Source organism: Ctenopharyngodon idella, chromosome 11 (genome assembly GCF_019924925.1).
Source record: "Ctenopharyngodon idella isolate HZGC_01 chromosome 11, HZGC01, whole genome shotgun sequence".
Lineage (NCBI taxonomy): Eukaryota > Metazoa > Chordata > Actinopteri > Cypriniformes > Xenocyprididae > Ctenopharyngodon > Ctenopharyngodon idella.
Genome location: NC_067230.1, coordinates 17,553,253 through 17,578,869, shown reverse-complemented (window position 1 = coordinate 17,578,869; position 25,617 = coordinate 17,553,253). Strand labels below are relative to the sequence as shown.

At 36.2% G+C, this 25,617-nt stretch overlaps 1 protein-coding gene across 3 annotated transcripts in view; it reads right to left on the bottom strand.

Moving 5' to 3' along the window:
- The window catches only part of strn (striatin, calmodulin binding protein), a 40,491-nt gene that overhangs the window by 11,532 nt on the left and 3,342 nt on the right, over window positions 1-25,617 (bottom strand). For all 3 annotated transcript variants that reach the window (XM_051913196.1, XM_051913198.1, XM_051913197.1), the window contains exons 2-7: window positions 10,645-10,748; window positions 8,356-8,429; window positions 7,975-8,056; window positions 4,983-5,159; window positions 3,523-3,658; window positions 3,189-3,351 (exon numbers count right to left, since the gene is read on the bottom strand). In XM_051913196.1, coding sequence (XP_051769156.1) covers window positions 3,189-3,351; window positions 3,523-3,658; window positions 4,983-5,159; window positions 7,975-8,056; window positions 8,356-8,429; window positions 10,645-10,748 — 736 coding nt within the window. The remainder of the gene's footprint in view (window positions 1-3,188; window positions 3,352-3,522; window positions 3,659-4,982; window positions 5,160-7,974; window positions 8,057-8,355; window positions 8,430-10,644; window positions 10,749-25,617) is intronic.

The following is a 25,617-nucleotide window of genomic DNA, read 5'->3' as shown; positions in this document are numbered from 1 at the left end:
CTCGTTGTGTTCTGTCTTCCGGTTTGTATTTCCACAGCATGAAGGAAAGATCTTACGGATTGCTCGTTTTGAAATCTTCCCGGTCTACTGACATTTGTTCTGACATCTGCTTCAAACATTACAACGCTCATGATAACTTTCGTTAACTCTACAGTATGTAAATCCACTTCTCTTCGACAGCGATGCTATAGAAATATACAGAACATACAGAAGCTCAAACACTGGCGCATGAGGTATATACACTTAGGGTATGTTTATAAAACAACGATGTACTAAAAACGCAAAAGTTTTTCCTTTGCGTTTTTCACGTACAGATGTCAATGTTGTCAAAATGATCCCCGTTCACACGGATGTGCGAAAACGATTAAAAACACTGTATTCTGCTGCCAGGCCAGTAGATGGCGATGTCACTCGGTAAAGAAACACTACGAGCCTATAGACTGAACACGTATGATGTCAGTGTTTTCACAAATTCGTATTTTTGTAGTTTACACAGAGACAATAACAGTATTGTTTCTTTTTTTTTTTTTTTTTTAAAAGTCTTTTCAGGCCCCTAAAATGTCATTTTCGTGTAAATGAACAGCCAAACCACAAATTTGTTTTACGTTTTTAGTTTTTAAAACTAAAACGGTTTCGTCAGGCGCTTCATATACGAGGTCGTTAATCGATAGTATTTGCTTCTGTTGAATCTGTCAGTTCTGCTTCGTTTTAAAATAACCATGTTTAACAGCGGAAAAACTACATTACCCATGATGCTGTTCAGAAAATCCCACAAATCAGAGACGAAACGAGCAAAATGCACCAAAAGATCTCTTTAACTCCACCCACTCCCATGAAGCACTGCGAATGACGTAATCGAGTCAATCTCGCTATGCTCTCAAAATACTTAAATATTTGTATCTATATATGCATATTTTGCAATAAACGTGAAATATATTGTTTTTATATATATAATCAACATATGTAAATGAGTACTTTTATACTTCCACATTGTTTTTAATTTAATTATTGACTGTTTCGCAGTGATTCATGAGATCTGTAGTTCACAGTCTTGTATTTTTGTCAGATTTTCAAAACCTTTTTGGCTTCAAATCAAAGTTTGTAGTGTTGTGATTCTCCCCGCAGTTCGTTGGTTCGGTCCGCGGCTTATAACGCTTTAATGAAGACTTTTTTTGGGAAAAATGAATGGAAAAAATACCAGTGCCACTGAAAAAGTGCGCTTGATAGACACTTAGGGGTTCCATGGGGATTCTTTTATGAAGTTAGTTTTAATAATACATTAATTTTGTTTTAATTCACTTTTTATTTAGATTAAATTTTATGAAATAAACAGCTCATAAACACTTTATCAGTAGAAAAAACTGAAATCACTCATTAAACATAAAAATTATGCAATCATTTAAGACATTTGACCTTACACCAAACTGTTTTAGCATAAAGAGTTCTTTAAAATTGAGTCAAGAACACTAGAGTTCATATAGAACATTTTCTACGAAGAGTGAAACGGACTGTTTTTGTACAGCAAAACAACTGAAGCGAATGACACCGCACATTCAAGTTACAAATAAGATGGATAGGAATATGAAATCAACAGTCTAATTGGGAAAAACAGTTTAAAAAGGGCCATTATAATGGTGTTTGCACTGTTCCTCGACGTCACGTCTGCATTATCATCATGTGACTGACGCCACCCTTCCAGAATAGTGCTTAAGTCATGAACTAGTTTTGGCAACGGTCTGAAAGTCTGAGCTGCAGTTTTCAGCACGATTTAATCTAAACCTCAGACGAGACTCTAAAAACGATCGATCTGCAGGAGAAGATGGACGTGTGAACGGGGATTCTGGGTAGACAAATCAGTCCAATTCTCTTCAGAGACTAAACAGAGATGGGATCTGGAGGGCAGGGAGTGTGTGTGTGTGTGTGTGTGTGTGTGTGTGTGTGTGGAGGAACACACAAGGAGACAGTAAATCAAACACAGTCTACAGGGACATCCAGTGCATTCAATGCTGCGCAACCGTTCTGAAATCAAACGCTGCAATCGACTACAATGAAATCAGTCATGTGTGAGAAAGACAACATGAGGACGAGCTCGTGTTCCTGAATGTTCTGAAGATCCTGAATGATGCTGGAAAAACAGCACAGAATAATTCTGCAACACTGAATCTACAGATAAAACCCTCAAAACTCTCTCTGAACCCGTAATGGAGCTGAAGGATTTTTACAAAGAAATTCAACGTTTTATCTCACACTTTTTTTTTAATTATTGTGTGAAAAACGTCAGAATTGTGAGATAAAAAGTCGCGATTACTTTTATTATATTTTGATTCTCTGGCAGAAACGAGCTTCCATTTTAAAGTGCCCCTATTATTCTAATTTAAAGTCTCTACAACAGATTCACATTCATCCAAAATCAAAAAACACTTTAATTCTCTCATAATATCCACTGCAGCATCAGCTCTTTTCTCTCAGTGTCTGAAACGCTTCGTTCAGAGATTCGGTCTCTCTAAACCCCGCCCCTCTGAGAGCTACTCTAGCTCTGATTGGTCATAAACCAAACGCTCATTATCATATCTGAATCTCAGCTCTTGATTCACAGTGATACGAACAGTAACAGTTTTACCGTATCAATCTCATCACAGTGGATCTGCTTTGGCAGCAGAAAACAGCGTCTTCTCGACATGAACAACACGAACCAAACTCTTCCAGTCTCAGATACAACTACAGTGATTGAGGGCGGGGCAAAGAGATGCTGCTCAGCCAATGAAGAGCAGAGGCGGCATTATGCAAATTAGTTACAAACCTACGAGCAGGAAGTGAGACTGAATTACTGACGACTCGTTTCAGCAGTTCAGAATCGATTCTTTCTTTTGGGAGACAAGAACTTTATTTCTCTGCACTTTGTTGATCTTTGAAGCTTTGCAGAGCTTTTACATTGACAAACAGCTCTATTACACACTGGATGAAAGATAATATCCCAAAAAACGTAATAGGGGCACTTTAAGTGTTGAATTGCAGACGTGATTTATTTAGACAGTCGGTTCTTTAATTAAACTGTGGTAAAGTAAAGGAATGTACGTAGATGTATAGAAACGGATTTAAAGTGCTGGTGCATCTTTGTTTATTTGTCAGTATAATCTATAAAGAATATAGTGTTAAAAACTCTTTCTGCATCTGTTTATTATTCTCACCCCAGTAGGTTCTGTCTCCGGAGGAAGGCGTTTCGGACGGGCCCTCCATGTCCTCGCTATTGGCCAGGAAATCAAAGCCCTTCAGAACTTCATCTGTGTCCAAATCATCACTCATGTCTGCTGAGGAAGAGGAGGGAGATGGAGACACCTTCCTCCTCACCATCTATCCGAGAGAAAGAGAGAGAGAGAGAGAGAGAGAGAGAGAGAGGGACGACAGGAAGCAGGACGTGTGACTGACGGCAGCTGGCGAGTGTCAGTTTCTGCATGTTCTCTCCATGTGTCGTGTTCTCAGCGCTTCGTGAGATCCTCTGAATGTGTGTGAACATCAACTCACGGTGGCGAGGTCGACGATGGTCTTGTTTTGTCCCTCACTGTCATCATCGTCGTCTTCATCACTGAACTCTGCCGCTGCTTTCTCGATGAACTTGAAGGCTTCCAGCACCGTCGCCGAGTCCGACATCTCGGGTTTACTGTGTTCCGATCCAGAGAAATAAAGACACACACGTGAGTGAACGAGATCAATGACAGTGAAATCAAGGCAGGTTTTTTTGTTCTCAGACAGTTCATCACGTTGGCGCTTCACATGTACATCATTTCTGTTTCTTACCATGAATATATATGTTTTTCATCATATCTAGTGATGACACAGTCGAAAAGAAGTAGAAATTGTGACCAATAATAATAACTGTTCTCATTAATAATTGTAAAAAATCATCAATATTAGAGTTTATGGATTGAACTTGACAAAAATGATGCAATAATATTCATGTGCAATAATAAAAATAAGCTAGTAATGGGGGTGGGGGGGATAAATTATATATATATAAAAATCACATCAAAATGAATAAATGCATAAAGCTAATATTTTGTCAAGTTAATATAGATCAATACATCTTCAGAGATTTAAATAAATAAATATGGTTATAAATATGGTTATAAAAAATAAAAAATAAAAAAATACAGTTAATATAGGCTGATTTACTGTCACTGATTTAAATAAAAATAAATAAATAAATACAGTTAATATAGGCCGATTTACCATCACTGATTTAAATAAAAATAAATTAATTAATTAATTAATATAGTTATTATAGGTCAATTTATCTTCAGTAATTTAAATAAAAAATAAATAAATAAATAAATACAGTTAATATAGGCTGATTTACTGTCACTCATTTAAATAAAAATAAATAAATTAAGTAATATAGTTATTATAGGTCAATTTATCTTCAGTGATTTAAATAAAATAAAATTAATTAATAAACAAATATAGTTATTATAGGCCGATTTACCATCACTGATTTAAATAAAAATAAAAAAATAAAAAAATTAATTAATACAGTTAATATAGGCCAATTTATTTTCACTGATTTAAATAAAAATAAATAAATAATTTAATAAATAAAGTTAATATAGGCTGATGTATTTTCAAAGATTTAATTAAAACAAATAAAATAGATTAATAAAAAAAGTTAATATAGGCCAATTTATCTTCAGTGATTTAAATAAAAATAAACTAATAAATAAATAAATAAATAAAGATAATATAAGCAGATTTATCTTCAATGATTTAAATAAAAATATATAAACTAATAAATAAATAAATAAATAAATAAATACATAGGCTGATTTATTGTCAGTGATTTAAATAAATGAATCAAGCTAATACAGACCGTAATATCTTCAGTGTTACATACATAAATAAGTGAATAAATCAAGCTAATATGGGCTGGCGTCGTGTGGTCAGATCTGAACACTTCAGACGGCCGCTGTGACCCTGCTGAACCCACTGACCCGATCATGGTGCTGGTGCTGTCCTTCATCGAGGACGGCTCGGTCCCGTTCACCATGGGTTCGGGCCGCTTCTCTCCGGGTCTCTCTCCGCTGTCTCCGGCCAGTCCGAGCAGCGCTTTGACCCGCTGGGACTTCACATCCAGGATGGTGTCGGTGTATCCCACCTCCTGCAGGTACCTGAGAGACACACAAACCGCATTCTGAGGGTGAGATCGGTTCATATTTACACGCTTTCATAATCAGACCAGGAAAAACTGTGACGCTCATGTCTTATGAAACCTGTCAGGAACATTTCAACCTAAAATCAAAAGAATAAAAACATGAAATTATCGAATACACACTATATTTTGCATAAACAGGAAGCATGATAGGTTAAGCAAATAACTTGACAAACGGATGCCGTTTCTTCAGGTTTATCGTTCCACACACGTTCAGATCAAACCGCAGCGCTGAGAGAGAAACGTCCATCGTCGAACACATACCTGCGGTCAAACCTCACACACTACTGTCCCGCTCTCCTGTGCTGATGCTCCGGTGTTTTACCGCCGTGAGGGAAAGAGTTTGACTGAACTAAATCTTTAGCAGCAGTTTAAGAAGAAAAACAAGAGAGAAAGAGCGAGAGCAGTGTGGCGTCTCCTGCTGTACCAGCCTCTCTCCAGGCACAGGAAACTGAACGAGCCCAAACAATCCTGCATTCATTCAGCCTTACTGTCACTGACACACACACACACACACACACACTCTCACAACAAACATACAGCGTGAACAATGTACGATTCATGAACTCTGAACTGATTCTTTGACTGAATCAGTTTGAAGTGAATCACTGTCTGAATCAGTCAGAGCGGTCACTAAACATCTGACTCATTTACTGGATGTGTGTGTGACAAAGGTTACACACTCACAATCATTAAAACCACTGAATCAAACACAGCGCTGTGGAGAACATCATGACAAACACACGTTTATTTCCAGATAATTCAGCGATACGTGAAATCAATGAAACCAGCGAACACTTGCTCGGCGCCCTCATTAGTCAGCAGAGCACAAAACACGGCTGTGAAGGCTTTTCCCATGATGCTTTGTCAGCGTGTAGGTGTTTTGTGTCTGTGTTAGCACTAATATCATGAATTATACAGTACGTATTATAGTCAGATCAACACAACAAACTAAAACGTTTTTACAATGTTGTATCTTGGTTACAGTTGCATTCCAAACATTCTAGAAACCATGCATCAAATATATTTTTATGATATTTTAAATCAAATTTGTATTTTTTATTCTGTATTGTTAATGATGTTATTTTTTATCCTTCAGCAGGTGTGAGTTGACCTCCGTCTCAGATTACAGTCGATTACGTCACGTCTGACCCTTGAGCGCGCTCAGACTGCGTGCGAGCGTGTTTTCGTTCTGAATGGTCAAGTTAAACGTTATCTTCTTAGTGAGAACAATCAATATTACACAAGCATGAGCTGTCAGAGCTGCAGAATTCAATATATATACATGTTTATAAATAGATAAGAGCGCGGAGGTGTGGAAGAACTTCAAGCGTCAGTGTGGGAGTGACCTGGACCGCTTTACCTCTGCCTGTCACATATTCACTGCTTAAAATACTAAAACAATCTCAATATAATCTAAATTAAAACGCTAAAAAACACATGGAATATCAAGGTTTAAAGCATGTAAAAGATGTAAATGATATGGCGGTTCTGCCTTTTATACCTTCTTTTAAATTAATGATAATTTCATTATAATTTATCATTATATTTTTAATTATCATATTTTGAAAGAAATACTTTATTCTCTCCATTTCATCAACTTGTTTCAGAGTAACTGGTATCAGTTATAAACAAACACACTCAATATACTCAATATTTATTAACTTTCTGAATGTTATTAATTCATATAATTACTATTAATATTGAACATCAAATGACTATTGGCCATTTTTAAACTATTGGTTTAATTCAATTAAATCCGTCCGATAACGATTATTGGCCAATATATCAGTGCATCTCTAATATTACAGTATTTATTAATCATTTGAATTAGCTTTAATTTTTATATTTTCAGTTTAGGCTAATTTTGTTTGTGCTTGTCATTTTTATTGTTTTTTAATATTTATATTTAGCTTAATTTTATTTCAGTTTTACTAATTTTGGTTTGTGCTTTTGTTATTTTCATTGTTTTATTAATATTTAGCTTTAATTTGTTTTAATTTTAGTGCTTCAATTTATATTTATTTTATTTCAGATACTAAAGCAAAATTTCTTTATTTAAAGCGTTTTTCAATTTAAATGTTTCATATTTTGTTTTTATTTCAGCTTTATTTTAATTGACGAAAACTAGTTTGAATAGTTTCAGTAAACACTAAATAACAACACTGGTTATAATACTTGCATCAATATTTTTGAATTTATCTGTGCATTCATCGTATATTAATTTCTGGAACAAAATGAATTAATTAAATGCATCAATTTATGTTAATAAAAAATGGAAAAACAATTTTGTCATATCAAATTTTAATATTATTTATACAATATTATAGTATTTATTGATTATATGACTTATCGCTTTGGTAATTTTTTTTTTTTTTTAAATATTTCTATTCCGTTTTAATTTATTTTTATTTCTTTTTGTAATTGCTGTGCTTTTGTAGTTTTTATATTTCTATTTAGCTCAATTATTTTCAGTTCAGTTTTAGAACATTTTAGTACTTCAACTTATTTCTAATTTTTAAGTTGTTTAAACTTAAATTTTTCATCTAATATTTTTATTTCAGCTTTATTTCAATTGGTGAAACTATTTCGAATGGTTTTAGTAAACAGTAATAACAACACTGGTCATAATTACAGCAGAAATATTAAAAATATCATAGTCTATATGGAAGGTGTGTTGAATAGCTGAAAAAGGCTGGAGATCTTGCACCAGTGTTTTTGAATGTATCAGCTCATTCGTCACATGATTTCAGTGTAAGTGTGACATCACTCACTGTCTCAGCAGCTGTCGTCCCTGTTTCCAGCTCAGCTGACTGTTGGGAGGCTCAGGGAGGGCCTCGTTCTCATTGCCCTCATCTAAAGGTGAAAGGTCACACACAAGATGACAGATGCGTGTCAATCACAGTATATTTGCACAACTTCCTGTCTGACCACATTCTACATTCAATTACATGCAAAAATCAGGCTGTTTTTACACTAAATCTTTTGCATACGTCCATTTGCCATGAAAGTTGGGTGTGAAAATGGTTCAGGAAGAACTCTGGCCTAATGTGTGGAAGTGAACTACTGAATTCTCATGATTTTAAACATCTTTTGATCTTGAAATCAGTTTTGTAGTCAAACATAAATGCGCTCAACACAAACGTCTGGTTCACCTGAGTCGTAGCTGGGAGGCTTCATGTCGCCCTGGTTGAGCTCCGTCCCGTACTTCAGCTTGTGGTACTTCGCCCTGCGGAGGAGAGGAAGACACAACACGGGTTCAGAGCTTCTGTTGCCACGGTGACAGCGGCTCGCTCGCATCATGGAGTCGCCGCACACACGTGTAGGAAGATTCTATAAATTCCTCAGAAAGTGAGAAGTCTTTCCTTCGTGAATAGCTCGAATACCATGGTAAATGAGGCTGAACTCTGGTAACCCTCGGACAGGAAGCGTCTCAGATTCCTAAAACCTAAAACTAATTAAAGAGCTTTCAGCAGAGGCATTAATAACTGCTGAACATTTCTAAATCTGATGGTTTGCAGGTGTCAGATTGAGAGAGCATACTTTACATATTTCTGTTATAAATCCATGTGAGGATTTTGCATATAATCTGTCCTGACCGTTAAATATTTAATACATTTGATAGCAGTTTGCACATTACATTGCAGGAGATTGTGTGAAAAAACATGTATTTTTAAAAATGGAGGTGGAATGAATATGTAAAAATGCACAAAATATGAAACTAAAACCGCCAGAAGAAGTCACTAGCTGCATCCAAAATACTTATATATACTATGTAGTATGTGAAAAACAGATGACCGACTACGAGATTCTGAAGTGTGCTTATGATGGACTTTCTACTATCCCATGAGGCCACGGGAGAGGATTTGTGAATGGCACTGAAGCAACGCAACTGACGCTGGTAGGTCACATGACAAAGACAACATGGTGGATGTAGATTACATTCATACTATATAGAGCATACTTTTTAACAGTCGTGAAGTTCAAATTCAATTGTAGTATTTGTGATTTCAGACGCAGCGACTGTCTTCATTCAAACGCCTGATTCATTGAGGAATGACGCAAGTGACCATCGAATGAGTCATTGAATCAGTGACTCACTCCATTTGTTAAAAACCACAGATTCATTCAGGAATGAAGCACTGCTGTGTGTTTCTGGAGTCCTGCTGAGGGTTTGTTTTGAACCGTTTTCATTGGTGAAATTGAGCAAAAACAGATTATTAGTGTCTAAAATGTAACAATATTAACTTCTTGTTTATTGAACTGTTGTATAAAATCAATATCACATTTGCAATCATGCAGATGTTTGGGAAAAAACAGCACTTTTACGCACGTGATATTGCTAAACTATCATATGATATAAATATGAGACAAAAGCCCATACATGGACATTATTTGCCGTCACATCTTGATTTTTAGTGGCATTTTAACAGTGTTCTACGCAATAAAATTGTCAGCCTTAATATATATAATAAAAAAATTTTCTTTTTCATCCAAGTATTCTGAGAAATAACAGATTAATCAATTAACAAAATTTGCAGATATAAAGACAAAAGACTGAAAACAGAAAAATATTTCTGATCAAATTTATCAGTTTCGAATGTAAATTCATCTTTAATGAGCTTCATTTAAAGCTCTAAAACTCAATATTCAATATTAATGTGGCAAGTAACTGCTTGATAGCAATATATATTCATTTTACAGCAATTTGCACTGAAGAAAAACATGGGCAGGATGTGAAAAAAGTGATTTTTTAGAATAAAATACAGAAAATTGTGCTTTTTCATCCAGTTAGTCAGAGAAATAATCAATAATCAATAATCATCGATTAACAAAATAATAGTTACTTGCAGCCATCGACTTGATTTAAAGGATAAAATCTAATATGACACCACAGGTAATTTCAGATTGAATGAGCTTCATCCAGTGACGCACATCAGATGAACTGAACATTAATGCGACGTTGCTTGGCAACCGTAAACAACGAACTCACGTTAGACTGCTTAATAAAGATCTGCTTGACGTGACAAACGCATGAAACACTCACAGAATCTCATCATTAGACGCTACATGCTTTATGAGGACAGAGAAATTAAACTAATCACGCAGAAACGGGTTTGACAGGCTGTAGGCGCGCGCTGATCTAGCGTCCGTCATTACTTTCACCGCCGGCGGATTTAAAGCTCTATTCTGGTGTTTTCAGAGGTTTCCCTGCATTTGAATGACAGAGAACACGTATAATTCGAGCAGAGCATGACTCATCATGAGCCCAGAGAGACACAGAGAGAGAGGAATTATGGGAACTGATCGTCAAATAAACTTCAAACGAGCCTCGCTGCCTGCAATCAGGCTACATGGTGTTAGCAAAAACACAGCATAAATTATGTTTGGATGATTAAAATCGAGCCAGCCATAGGGATGTTATGCGAGTGTTTTCTACTGACCTCTCCTGCTTCAGAGCATATTCCAGCATTTTGATCCGTCTCACCAGGTCCTTCTTCAGGTTCTCCTGGCCTTTCCTCTCGCCCTGCAGGAATGCGATCTGAGCCTGCAACAAACATATTTCAGATATTAATTCATACGCACTCTGGAAAGATGATTCAGAAATGGTACAGAACAGAGAATTTCTGAAGTCCAATTTCATATGACAATATAATTCATCAACAGTAGATCGGCATTAATACATGATATTCATTGATTGTCAACTTTTCCCTCACCAAATTTAAAGGGATATTTGACTCAAAAATGAAAGTTTTGTCATCATTTACTCGCCCTCATGTGGTTCTGAACTCATAAGACTTTTGTTCATCTTAGAAACACAAATAATGAGAGCTTTCCGACCCATTGAAAGTCTGTTTACCCAAAACACTTCAAGATGTTCATAAAGAGATGGTAAAAGGTTCGGATTAAACTCTGAACGATCCCTTTAAGGCCTAATAATGAAGACTTGTTTTACCATTTAAGATATTCAAGACTTTTTATGGCCTTAAATTTGATCATTTGAACATGTGCATGTGCATTTGATCCTCTTTTAGCGTGAAACAGACTTTGATTTGACGACAAACCAAACGCTGAACTGAACTGACCCACTAATCTCGTCCTGAAGAGTTTCTCACCATGTGACCGTTTTCCTTTGTTTACTGTGTGTTTTCCTGGAATGTCTGGAATTCTTCACAGTCTCTAAATGGCATGTTGGGCAAGAGGCCCGTTTGTGACTTACAGGCATAATGACGGAAGAGAATGATCAAGTCTGGACATGACAGAAATCACCATCAGATTAACATTATAAATACAGACCAGGATGACGACATCACGCTGATGATGGATCCGAAGGTTTGTCTCTATAACCCAGTGTGCTTACTAGGACTCATGTGCATGTTATCTTGCCTTAGAGATAAGATTAAAATACCTCAAATGCTAGTTACAATCATTTCATCATTTCATCATTTCATTGTTAAAGAGGTCATATTATGCCCTCTTGATGTTGTTTTTGTGCTCTACTAGACTGAATGTTGATTATTCTCCTCATATTCTCCATTGTTCAGCTCCTCTCTTCCCAGTCTGTCAGTAACGCTCTGTTTAGTTCCTGTCTCTATGAAGCCCCTCCTTCTGAAAAGCACAATGTGCTCTGATTGGTCGGCTGGAGCAGTGTGTTGTGATTGGTGTTTGGGAAATGTCCCGCCTCTTACCATAACCGCCAGTTTCAACACACTACTAACTAACTCAACCAGGCCCCGCCCCTTTATTCTGCGCATGAATTATTTAAATGAGGAATATTGTGAAGAAAACTCAAGATGGAGGTTTCAGAGAGTTCAGAAACACTGACACTGATATAGAGAATAATTTCAGGGCTCAAACAGCAACATTACACACTAAAGAAAGCCTGTTGTGTTGTTCCAGGGTTGTGTGATCATGCGTGTTCAAACACAGAACGCTGTGGAGCGCTGGGAACCAAGGCCGAAACAAAGCCAGCGGTCGTGACTTGATAACACAGATATTTGCACTTTGGAATGTGGATGAAGATGTGGAAAACATCTCGAATCTACAGCGCGTCCATCAGACGCATCACTGACCCGGACAGAACCGCCCGTGTTTACTTGAGCAAACCCTGGACAGATGCGGAGGAAGAAGTGTGTGTCGATGTGTCTAGAAAGAATTATTTTCATTACTTGGACGATATGGAGGTGCACCTCAGGAAAACTGTCAATATTTCAAAAGAAAAAAATATTTAGCATGAAGATTTTTATCCCAAATGTTCATTACTGTGATGCAAAAAAAAAAAAAAAAAAAGGTACAACTTATACTGATTGAAATAGAATAGAAAAAAGAAAAAAAGAAAGAATGATTTCATTACTTTACTGCATGAGATTATTGAGAATGCAAAATAGGATTATGAGATTATGAAAAACTAATGGAATTATTTTAAGCATGTGTAAATACTGAATGTCTCTTTCTCTGGAGCAGAAAACTGTTAAAGCGCCTCAGGTCAGTGTAGAAACACGTTAAACAACTTACACACGACCTCTCGACTTCACTACACGATCCGATTAAAGCAACACTAAACCGGTTTAAAATCAGACCAATCCATCATGACAACTTCCTGTCAGCATATGCACCAATATGAACAACAGCATGAAGATTCACATGCAGCATGTCTGTCAATTCTAATGAGATTTCATTGTGAAAGCAGGTTGACATGTTTCAATCTACTGACGTCAAATGACCAAACACAGTGGCAGATGAATATAAAATAATAATAACAAACACAACTGTGGGGAAAAACATAGAAATACTCATTTCATTTACTTGTCAAGGGCCTCAAACCAACTCATGAATATCTTTTCAAAGATTTGATGTTTCTCAAGACATATTTTTACCGGCGATTTTTTAGTATTTCCGGAATATGTCACGTTTTTTTATCATCTGAATGTGGTGTCAGTTATATTTTACGGCAAATAATATAAACATTTATGAGAGAGGAACAAGAGATTAAGTTTATTCGTTTAACGCATTTCACACAAGATGATAGATCTGCTTTAAATAAATTCATTTTGTCTTGGCATTTATAATTAATGAATGCCACTATAATTTATGTTTGTTCTATACTTATATTTTTCAATCCTGTTCTGTTCAGAATAACGTTATATTTAAAGGATTTGTTGTGGAGTGGAAATACATGTTCATAGTGTTTGTAAATGTTTAGTTTTATTAACCTATATTTTATATTATTTATGAATGTAATAATAAAAAAATGTGTGAACTATACCAGCGTCATCACAGTTAACAAACTCAAGATGGACATTTTTGTATTGAAATACAATGAATGTAAATAGATTATATTTTATTTCAGCTAATTGCCAATGCAACATCTAAATTCAACTTTATGCACTAAAATATACATATAGAACTATATAGACATATTTTAAAAAAATACTAATACTAACTAAAATTTAAATGAAAATGGAAAATAGATAAATAAAAATCAATTCAAAATATTAATAAATTCGATGCATTGCGAATCAAGAAATGATTCTGGATCGATTCTGATATTTTCTGAATGCATCGTGATTCTCTCTCGAATCTGAGCTAGTTTTCAACAGCAGATGGCGCTGTGTGCTTTAGAAACAGTCGTACTCTGCTTCCTTCCAATTCCTTACACACACCACTTGAACCTTCAATAAAATAATCATTCATAAAGTTCGAAAAGGTTGAAGTGTGTTCACAGTGGGCTGTTCACATTAATTTCACATCATAAAATCATTCTGAGGTTCAAGTACATTCTCAGACTCATCCGAACGCACGAGCGCTCTTCTTCATGAGCATTTGAGTGTGTGGTTAAAAACTAGTCTAGAACGCCATCTGCTGTTAAAACTAAGATCAGAATCGATTTGCAATGCATTTGAAAAATATCAGAAATGATCCATGAATTGCGATGCATTGATAGTATTGTCCCAACCCTAATAAAAACTATAATAGTATCTCAATGATGCTAAAATAACACTGAATTATACACAGACACGACTCAATATTGCAATTTTGACCCGGTGCAACTTATTTTCTACAAAATACAGTACATCAGACGATCGATAAACAGTGAAACACTCGACTCTGAATCAGTCTCCGTCTCACATCCATTCATGAGATTCTGCAGAAAACACCAGACCAGAAGAAGAACTGGGCCAAAGACTCACACAGAAAGAGGACAGGCGTGGGGAATGATGGGAGAATTCCTCGTTCACACGAGGTGCTAATCATGGACTGACCCGTTAAAATGCATTTGCATTTCCTTCAAGTGTGTTTAACGACCTCAATAATTCCAGCCTCTCTCTGGTTGCGAAGCGTGACTGTGGAGACTCGTCAGCTCGTACCCTTTACTTTAAACAAGCATCTCCGTCCCGGGGGGCGACGCTGGCGGAGGAAGTGAGAGATTAAGAGCACGAGAGAGAGAGAGAGAAAGAAAAGCGGGTGAATTCAGAAATAGTTCAGTGACGTCGCCACGACCCACTCGCTTCCCCAGAGGCGTCTCTGACACGCCTGCCGAACAGCGGGAAACGCTGGAGCCTGACATCACGGAGCAGAGCAACTTTATTCATCACGCGTCGACAGCGGGAGAAGACCAGGAAACATTCCCATCATCATGAGCCTTTCTCAAAGGACCAATGATCTGTGGAGGATTTGACATCTGACTGGTTCTTCCTTATTTAAATGTGTTTAAAAACAGGTGTGTTTGTATGCAAATTACTGATGAATATCGCAGAATGATTTAAAAATATTCAAAGCGAGCATGATACACCAGGATTATCATCGTTAACTAAAAAAAAATTAAAAACATTTATGACTTGAAATAAAATAAACATTGAATGAAAATAAAAATGAAACTTATTTGATTTCAGATTTCTAGTTGTAAAGGAAACATTGCTTAGTTTAAGCTGAAGTACTAAAATAACTAAAACTATATAGACAATATAAAACAACAATAAAAATGACAAAAAAAAAAAAAAAAAAACAGTAAAATGACTAAAACTAAAATTAAAATATTAACAAAAAAAAAAAAACTAAAGTCACACACTTTAAAAACAACATTTACAACTTATTTAACTTTCATCATATGATGAATTTCCAATATTTACACACAAGGAATTGGCCTAATCATCACTTCATGGGAAACTGGTGCAAAATATCAGTAATAAAACTGTAAGTTGCTTCAATCAGGCTCTTTTTCTCCTCCATCATAAATGAGTTCATCTCAGAGCGTCAGACGAAACACAATAAACGCTGTCATGTGATCTTGCGTTCGGATGCTGGTGTTTGGGAACACAATCGTGTGAGACGCTTCTGGACCAAATCATTCTGATGACAGACTTTGACTCAGACGTTTCAGAAACACCAAACCAACATTTGAGATGCTGCGATGTGATTGGTCCGCTCGTTAGTCCAGTTATCCAATCACAGCCTCTGCTGAGGAAAAGTCACATGAGTTTATGAGGGATTTATTCAGTAAATGTGTTTCCATCGTAGTTTATGCGCACGTATTCTTATCAGATAACAAACGTATCCGCCTCAGTTTTTAGAATTTATTTCACATCTTGGTGTTTCTATTCAGTGTTTTTTTTTATGCAATATCCCAAAATGTGCATAAAAATATGTGGATGGAAACAAAGCTATTGTGACCAATGAGAACCTAAGAGGACGAAACCAGTTCAGGCAGATTACAGACGAATCTTAGCGCTAATCGGGCCTCTGCGGGGAGCGAGACGTAATCAGAGAGAGATTGGTCTGGAGAACCACACAAACAACCAGCAGGTCACGGCCGAGAGGAGAGACACCGCCGCCAGACCACTGCTAACTTCACAAAGAGCTACAAAACCAGATGATTAGACAACACACAACTGCGTGAATCTCATGAAACCAGCCTCGTATACGCACCGAAACACACAAATCAACTAGAAAATGAAGCCATTGAGAATTATACGCAGTATTTTACATTTTAAACCACAAGATTCTCACTGCAAAATACAATACAAAACAATTAATGAGGATATATAAATTGTACATAATCGTACCTTTTGTTGCAAATAATATACACTAAAATACAGTATCGCAGTTAACACTTAAAAATGATCAAGACACCTGCAGACAGACAGACAGATGTGTAAGGCATGAAAACCTGCTGGTTCTCGTGACAGAGACACACAGAAGCTCAGAGCGACGTATCCTCTGGTTGAGCAACAGTGTGTGTTCAACAACGGTTTGATTCTGCTTGAGCAAGCTCTGAGAGGAGGAGCTGTGGTTTACTTGTGCGGTCAGAAATGACTGCTCCCGCGCTCTGAACCAAAGTTGAGTGTGTTCAAACACTCACAGCAGCTCTGATCTGGGGTCGACAGCCGGCACATGTGTAAGAGAGACCGAAGAAAAGAGAAACTCACGAGTCATTAGCATCCAATCCACACGTTATCTCGCCTACATGAGCAAATCTGAGCGCTTCAGAGCCTGATTACAGTCATCTGGAGAAACGTTCGAGGAATACTTCTCTGAAACTGGAAATAGAGACGGGAAGGAGAGGAGAGTGTTTGATACGATGCACTTTCGTGTTCATTCCAGGGTTATTATGGTTAACTAACACTATTAAAAACATTTCTGTGAATTGAAATAAAGCTGAAATAACATCAAATATAAACATTAGTCAAAAAACCTAAACTAAACGAAAATTAGAAATGTTAACTTGGCAATGAAATAAGTTGAAGTACTAAAATTATTAACTAAAAAACAAACAAACTGAAAAACTGAAATAAAAATAAATCAAACCTAAATAGCTATATTTAAAAAAAAAAAATAAAAAAAAAACTAATAATGACAAAAGGACATAATGAAATTCCTAAAAATTAAACTAAAATTAACATGAAAACTAAAAATGTAAAATTAAAGCTAGTTCAAAATATTAATAAAACCATAATGAAATAAAACGAATAGAAATGTGTTTTTATACAATCTGCAATTTGATTATTTTGTTTTTATTTGGATCTTGATGGACTCAAAGCAGAAGATCAGATGATTCATATCGAATGAATGAATCTGCCAAACATTATAAAACTAGATTCTGATTGGACGAGACACATTTACAGCTGTAATAAATTATTAAGTTGTTAAAGTTTTATGAATTCAATTAATTAGATTAGATATGCCATTTGATTACTGAAATTAAATGTAACCATTAAAATTTATTAAATAAATAAATAAATAAATAAATTAAAAAAAAAAAAAAACAGATTTCATAGGGCCTTAATTTAATTTTTGTTAAACTTTTAATGAATTTTTGTTAATGATTTCAATTAATTAGACATGATTTTGTTCACTAAAATTTAACAAACAAACAAAAAAACACTCAAAAAAGGAATTCAGAAAAAGTAAATCAGATAAAACAGAATTTGGAAAACACTAAAATGGATTTCATACGGCCTGGATTTCATTAAAATATTGATAAACTTTTAATAAATTTTTGTTAAATTGTACAAGTTTCATGATTTCAATTAATTAAACATGCTTTTTGATTACTGGAATGTAATTTAACCTTTATAATGTGAAAAAAAAGGAATACAGAAAAAGTAAAATAGAAAAAATAAAACAGAATTTGGTAAAAAATAAAACTTAATTTAATTTAAATAGGCCTTAATTTAATTTTTGTTAAACTTTTAATAAATTGTGGTTAATGATTTCAATAAATTAGTCATGCTTTTTGATCACTAAAATTTAAGTTAATCATTAAAATGTAAAAAAAATAAATAAAAAAAAAATCCACAAAAAGAAAATCAGATCAAATGGATTTTGGATTTAAATAAGGCCTTTAGAACATAAATAAGGCTTTTTGAACACTAAAAAAATAATTTAACCATTAAAAAAAAACAGAATCCAGAAGAAGTAAAACAGATAAAATAGAATTTGGAAGAAAATAAAATGAAACTGGGGGAAAAGAACAGATTTCACAGGGCCCTAGACAGGCGTGGACATGACCGTAAAAGCACCAAACGGTCCCGTGGGCTCCATCATGAGTTAATCTGATGAGGACAAGTTGAAATCGGCAGGTAAAAGCTTAAAAACATTGTGGTCTAATCTGCCGCTGAGCCTCATTTACATGATCAGATCTGAGCCTAAAGAAATAAACACAATGAGTCAATCAGACAGCAGGAGAGTCCCTGTAAAACACCGACAGAGTTCTGAATGAATGAGGTCGCCCTGATCTGCTGGCTCAGGGTTCCCATCCGGAGAGAGAGAGAGAGAGAGAGAGAGAGAGACAGCACACACACAGCTCGCTCGCCCAAAATAGACGCTAATTTGGATCCCAGTACGGCAAACTCACAGGATATCCTCTAATGTGTCTGCTCCACAGAACCTGCACTACTTAGAGGGCCAGTTAATGGTCTCTGCCGTCTAAACAGTGAGTATGTACTCTAAAACGGCGGTATGGATTTATGTGCGCGCTCCCCGAGGGCAGGTGTTGTGCGTCAGGAACGAGTGGGAGGATTAACAGTGTGTCATCCTCCCTTTGAACATGTCCAACACAAACGCAGCTTCACCAACGCCTGAACCATCATTTAGCAATTCAGATCAACACTTATAGGATGAACGGCGTTTGGTTTAGTAGAGCGCCCACATGCATTACACCCTACAGGACAGAAATCAGGTTTCGTGAAATATAGATGAGCTATTTTGAAGCAAACAGAATTTCTAAATATGGAGATTAGCGCTGGTTTTCTTAGAGAGGCAAAGTCACATTTTTATAAAGAAAAGATCATTAGAATTGGTGCAGCATTTAAAGGATCACAATCCTGATGTTAAAGGCAAAGTATAATAATGAAAATACTCTGCTGTTAGACACGACGACATGAATTTGGGTCAGTACTAAACGTTCTTCTGTCCTGTGTGATCATGTGACTAACAGACTCACCCACTGCTCTCTATACCTCATGGGAAACAGATATCTGTCCTAAAGCCTCCAGCAATCACAGCTCGTGCGTCCAGATAATCGGACTGAAAAGCCTTTATGTAAACACTGAAGAATCTGTATTGTAATAAAGCGCTATATAAATAAAGGTGACTTAAACACCTCAATCAATCCGAAATAATCCCATCAACAGCATGTAAACACTTGAATCCAACCATTTTGTGAATTGTGATGCGCTGATAATGTTTACAATTACGAACATGTCTGTTTATTTACACCTCATGTCTCAAAGTGGTCAGTGGAGACACTTACCAAATACTAGTTAACACTAGTTAAAGGGGACCTATAATGCTCCTTTCACAAGATGTAATATAAGTCTCTGGTGTCCCCAGAATGTGTCTGTGAAGTTTCATCTCAAAATACCCCACAGATCATTTATTATAGCTTGTCAAATTTGCCCCTATTTGGGTGTGAGCAAAAACATGCCGTTTTTGTGTGTGTCCCTTTAAATGCAAATGAGCTGCTGCTCCCGCCCCCTTTCCAGAAGAGGGTGGAGCTTTAACATCTCACGCTTCGGTCGCTCAACAACAACAAAGCTGGAGAATCTCACGCAGCCAAAATGACGACGGTGTTCAGCCTTACATTGTTCAAACCGGAGTCGACACTGATGGAGAGACTCAGGAAGAAGTTACAACTTTTAGACGTTTCTGAATGGTTAGTGGATAAATTTATGTAGTTGATTCAAGAAAAGGTGACTTAAACACGTCAGTCGATCTGACTCAGCTGGATCTAAATTCAATTTCAATTGACCTTATTGAAAGAGGTGGTGTAGACCTGAAATAATATCATCGCACTTAAATTTGACCATTTTCTAAACTGGTTTGTAAAATATCTTGTGTCGTGATGCACTGATGATGTTCACAATTACATACATCTTACGAACATGCCTGTTTATTTACATCTCAAATTTGGAAACACTTTACAATAAGGTCCCTTTAGTGAACACTATTTAATCTAAGTGTGTTTGCACTTACAGAATATGTGATTCAGATTAGTTTAGTGTTTATATAAACAGAACTTTCAGAATCTGAAATCGGAAAATTAGCACATGTAACCACACGTGTGTCATCTGACAAACAGCAAGTGACGGTTCAGATGTGAAGGTTTCTGTGAGTATGATGAAGGCAGATGTGTTTTATTCCACCGTCTCACACACTCATCCCTGCTCTGATTTTCACAGCTCAAAACAGCACAGGTCCCAAAATCGGCTCAAACGCGTGAGTCACAAAAGTTCAGTGAGTGGGTCACATGACCCTCACAAAACAGGCCTGGAACACGACGCCTCATTTCTCTCAAATTGTAAAGCATCACATGCATCTTTTGACTTAATACCAGAATGCACTGCAATAATCTCAGTAAAAAGAAAAATAAATACTGATAAAATATAAATATGCTTATATTTCCTTTCCAGTAATACTGAAAATTCCACTTAATTAATTCTAATTAAAAGTGGTCCATTTTACCAAATATTTAAGTTTATTATTAGGTGCATCCCGATTTGCGTATTATATGGCATTTTTTAGGGTTGGTATTGATACAGCAGCAGAAACAGAATAATTCAGTCAAAACGCTGCATCTGTAACTGCACGAGAGAATATAGTTTCAGAGTCAGATACGCAAATTATTATTTTTGACGTCACTTACAGGGAAATAACCCGATTTATTAATGTAAACGTGGTTTACTTGCGTTATCAGCTTACTGGTGTGCATGTAAACATGCTGTTTTATTGACATCTTTCAGCGGTTGAAACACTGATTGATCGATTACATGAGACATGATTCATTTCAGTAAGTTGTTCTGAATCTTTCAACATACCTTCTGATGTTCATTCATGTTTATTTGGTGCTGTAACAACTAGTAAAGAGGGAGAGATGATCGGTTCATGATCTGTCACCACACATTAAAGAGCACCAAAATGGAGTTTATCATTTGAATTTTACAATAAAATGGTCAGAATTTAAAATCTGAGACTTTGTTTCACATCAAAAGTAACAAAGCTCAACATTTATTGCTATTTACTGGATGAGAGGGGCTACAAAGTGTTGTTCATTCAACAACTGAAAACTGCACAGACTAAAGATCAGTTCTTGGGATTTAAGAATCATTATCGGTTCATAAAAAGAGAATCGATTAAAATCAAGTAATTGATATTTTTTACCTAGCCCTAGCATTTATTCACCTTATAAGCAACATAACAGGCTGATTTTGTGGCGAATGACGCCGGAAGTCTCGCACATTGAAGTTACAAATGACCGTGCTGCTCTTATGTTAAAATAAAGTGGATAATATGGGATAAACAGGAGTGTGTTCATACTAAAAGTTCAGAAGAGAAGTGCACTTCAAATACCAGCATGATGCACTTATTAAGCGTGGCATGATGGACACTTCATGCACTCAATAGTTATGTTAAAGAGTATACGTCATCTGGGACACAACTATTGTGTTGTTAGCTCAGTCTGGGATGGTAAATTGTGACCATACGCCCTGCTCAACGCTCTCTCTTTTATGCATGTGACAGTGATCTGTCAGGAGGAGCGATGCAGGGCGTTTACCTCACACAACAGGCAGGTGTGCATACCTTCACATACAAGGACAGACTTGCTTTTACAGGCCGTGAGCCATGAACACAAGCACGAAGGGTGGCGTTACTGGAGCATGTTGGGACCTAAAGCTGATGTACTGGTTCTTACAGGACACTCACTTTTCTCAGGAGGAGAACGAAAACACAGAGCCAGTGTCATTTCAGTATTATTTATGTAGTATTTTGATTGAACTTTTATTTTTATATTTTCAGCTTTCATTTTAATTTAATTTTAATTTGTAATTTTGTGCTTTTGTCATTTTTATTAGGTTGTTTTTTTAAATATTATTATTGAGGATTCATTTGGTTTTATTTCAGTTTTAGATTTAGTTTTTCCATTTTAATTTTAGCTTAATTTATAGTAATTTTGTAATTTTTTATTTTATTTTTGTAAATATATTACTATTTAAGTTTAATTTATTGTTATTTCAATTTAGTTTTCAGTTATTTCAAGTAGTTTTAGTGCTTCAACTTATTTCAGTTTATTGTCAAGCAACATGTAATTTCTGCTTACTTTAAGTTTTTCATTTAATATTTATATTTTATTTCAATTATTGCTATTGAAGTTTAAAGGGTTAGTTCACCCAAAAATGAAAATAATGTCATTTATTACTCAATTAATATTAAAACTTCGGAGCATTATGAATCTTTTGTGTCGAATCATGATTCGGATCGCGTGTCAAACCGGCAAACTGCTGAAATCACGTGACTTTGGCGCTCCGAACCGCTGATTCATAACACTCCGAAGCTTCATGAAGCAGTGTTTTGAAATCGGCCATCACTATATAAGTCGTTATTTAGTTTTTTTGGCACACCAAAAATATTCTCGTGGCTTTATAATATTAATATTGAACCGCTGTACTCACATGAACTGATTTAAATATGATTTTAGTACATTAATGGATCTTGAGAGAGGAAATGTCATTGCTGGCTATGGAGGCCTCACTGAGCCATCGGATTTCATCAAAAATATCTTAATTTGTGTTCTGAAGATGAACGAAGGTCTTACGGGTGTGGAACGACATGAGGGTGAGTAATAAATGACATTATTTTCATTTTTTGGTGAACTTAATTTAATTTTATTTCAACTTTAGATTTAGTTCAGTTGTAGTTCTTTATTTTCATTTTAATTTTAGTTTGATTTTTTAGCAATTTTGTCATTTTATTAGTTTTTTTTTTATATTACTATTTAGGTTTAATTTATATTTTATTTCAGCTTTATTTTATTTATTTATTGTTTCAGTTTATTGCCAAGGCAACATGTCTAATTTTTGTTTTTAGTTAGTTTTACATCTAATATTTATATCTATACTTTATTTTATTTTCAGCTTTATTTCAATTACCAGAAATAGTTTTAGTTTAAGTTAACTCTAATCTGGACCGAGCTGAGAGTTAATTGGTTATTAGCTGGAAATCAAAGTAGATGAATTAAGAGTTTGTCAGGAATAAGCCAAGCAAGCAGATTATGGGAAGATTAGTGCACTACTAGAGCTGTTTAACAGGAAATAAGGGCATTTGTGATTGACTGAGTTCATGAGTCAAGCAGCTTATGTCAAACCCAACTTGAAGCCAGTGGGAAACTTCCTGCACCTCCACGCCCAACACACGGCGAGGAAACCTGAGAGCGCCGACTCCGACCGGCCGTTCTAACAGGTCTCCTCCGCGCGGCAGCTCAGATGGCACACACAGATGGCCACGCATTCACACGCTCCGACGCGCACCGGCATACGCAAACCCAACAAGAGCGCAGGGAAACCCAGACCTGGATCAATTATTTACTCCTGAAACTGTCCTGTCGACACTGTCCACAAAAGAGCGAGAAACACAGCAAGAGCTGCCTTCTGAAAACTGCAACGGATGCCAGAAAATAGGGAAAACAGGGTGATTGTAAATGCAAAGTGTAGGAAAATGTGCAATGTTTACATCTGTGAGAAATGACCAAAGCAGACGCTCATGTGAACTCAAACCTACCAATGAGAGTGAGAACATCAGACGGTGTTACTCACGGCTGGACGGAGAGTCACATGCTGGTCTGACATCACTGCCTTTCCCAGTCAAAACACACACACACACACACACACACTGACTATGGCAGTCAAAACACAGTTCCTGAAACTCTGAGAACATTACGTTCTCCATGTGACACCTGGATTCAAATGTTGTGGCCTCCATCACTACAAACAAATAAAAACATGTCAACATCATCCAACGCAATGCAGAAGCACAAAGGATGTAAATAATCATAGTAAAAGTGCAAAAGAGAAGAAAAAACAAAAAGCAAGTTTCTTCCATTTCAGCCCTACGTCACGCTTGACCTTTCCAACATGATTACATAATGCGTGGAGCATCTCAGAGCAGTGCAAGACGAGCATTTGTGGTTAAAAAGTATATAAATGTTTATTTTTTTTTAGAAAATGGCCGATGGTTTGTCTAGATAAGACTCTTATTCCTCGTCTGGGATCATGTAGAGCTCTTTGAAGCTGCACTGAAACTGACATTTGGACCTTCAACCTGAAGTCCACTATATGGAGAAAAATCCTGGAATGTTTTCCTCAATTTCTTTTCGACTGAAGAAAGAAAGACATGGGATGGGATGACATGGAGGTGTTTTAATTCTGAAGTGAACTAATCCTTTAACTAGATGTACTAAAACAACTAAAACAAAAAAAAAACAATATTACTAAAAACAAATATTAAAATAACACCATCACGAATTCACTGCCTATAAATCTCCTTCAGTAAAAATATTAAAGCTTAAAACAGAACCACAAGAACAGACTAGTCTACTTGACCATCCTGACCCATCACTGAAGCGCTGATGTGAGTCAGGACTGGTCAAACTCCAGCTTACACGATCAACATCCCTCTCTGGTCAAGCCTGGCATTCCCGTTTCACAGCCGAGGGCACGACGCAAGCGGAGAGAGAGAGAGAGAAAGCCGAGCATCAGCAGTATGAGTCACCAACATCAGCTCATAAAACTCTTCTGTTCGGTCCTGTTTCCCAGCATCACTCCAACAGCAGCGCTGCCTACACACTCTGGCACACTCGTTTGTGATGCTAATGGCCTTTAATTTCACACCGCCACGTCTCTTACTTCAGGTAGCAGGAGCCTACATGCAAAAGGAGAGAATTATATTCCTTTCAATTGATTGTCAAGGTGCCGGAGGGCGATTTCAACATATGACGGCCTCTCCTACACGCCGGCGCCCACACAGAGCTATGAAAGGCACGCTGGTTACGAAAGAAACCAAACACCCGTCAGGATCTCCTCATCGAGACGCTGCCTTCTAGGGATGTCAAATGCATCCGTACTTTAAGTGCATGCTGAAATACAAATGTACAATGTTATGATTTCAGTCCTTCCACAATAGTGCCGATATCAAACATGACTGACAAATGCAGGCAAAAACATCCTGATTTAGAAGTCATAAGCTATTTTTGACCTTCTCAGTTTTGATGGGCGGGCCGCAGTCAAGACTTGGAAGTTAACGCCCACTGCTGTGATTGGGTAACTGTTTTGCATATTAAAATTATTTTCACCGTCCGCGCTATTACACGTTTGGGAGTGTTTTGAAAACTTTCGATTTTCGCCTATTCCGAAGACAAACACAAAGAATTTGGTAATTAATCATCTTTATTTATATTTTTTTCTTATGTGTTTGCGAGGTGATTATTACATTATATTAGTGATGGCAGAGAAAAATGGTGTCTTAATAATAAAAAAAATTACAAACTAAAGACTATGGCACCATTTTAGGTTTGAAACCTTTCATATAAACAAATTTTATGAGTATCAGTAGCTTTAAAGCTGTTGATATAATTGAAAAACTTGAAT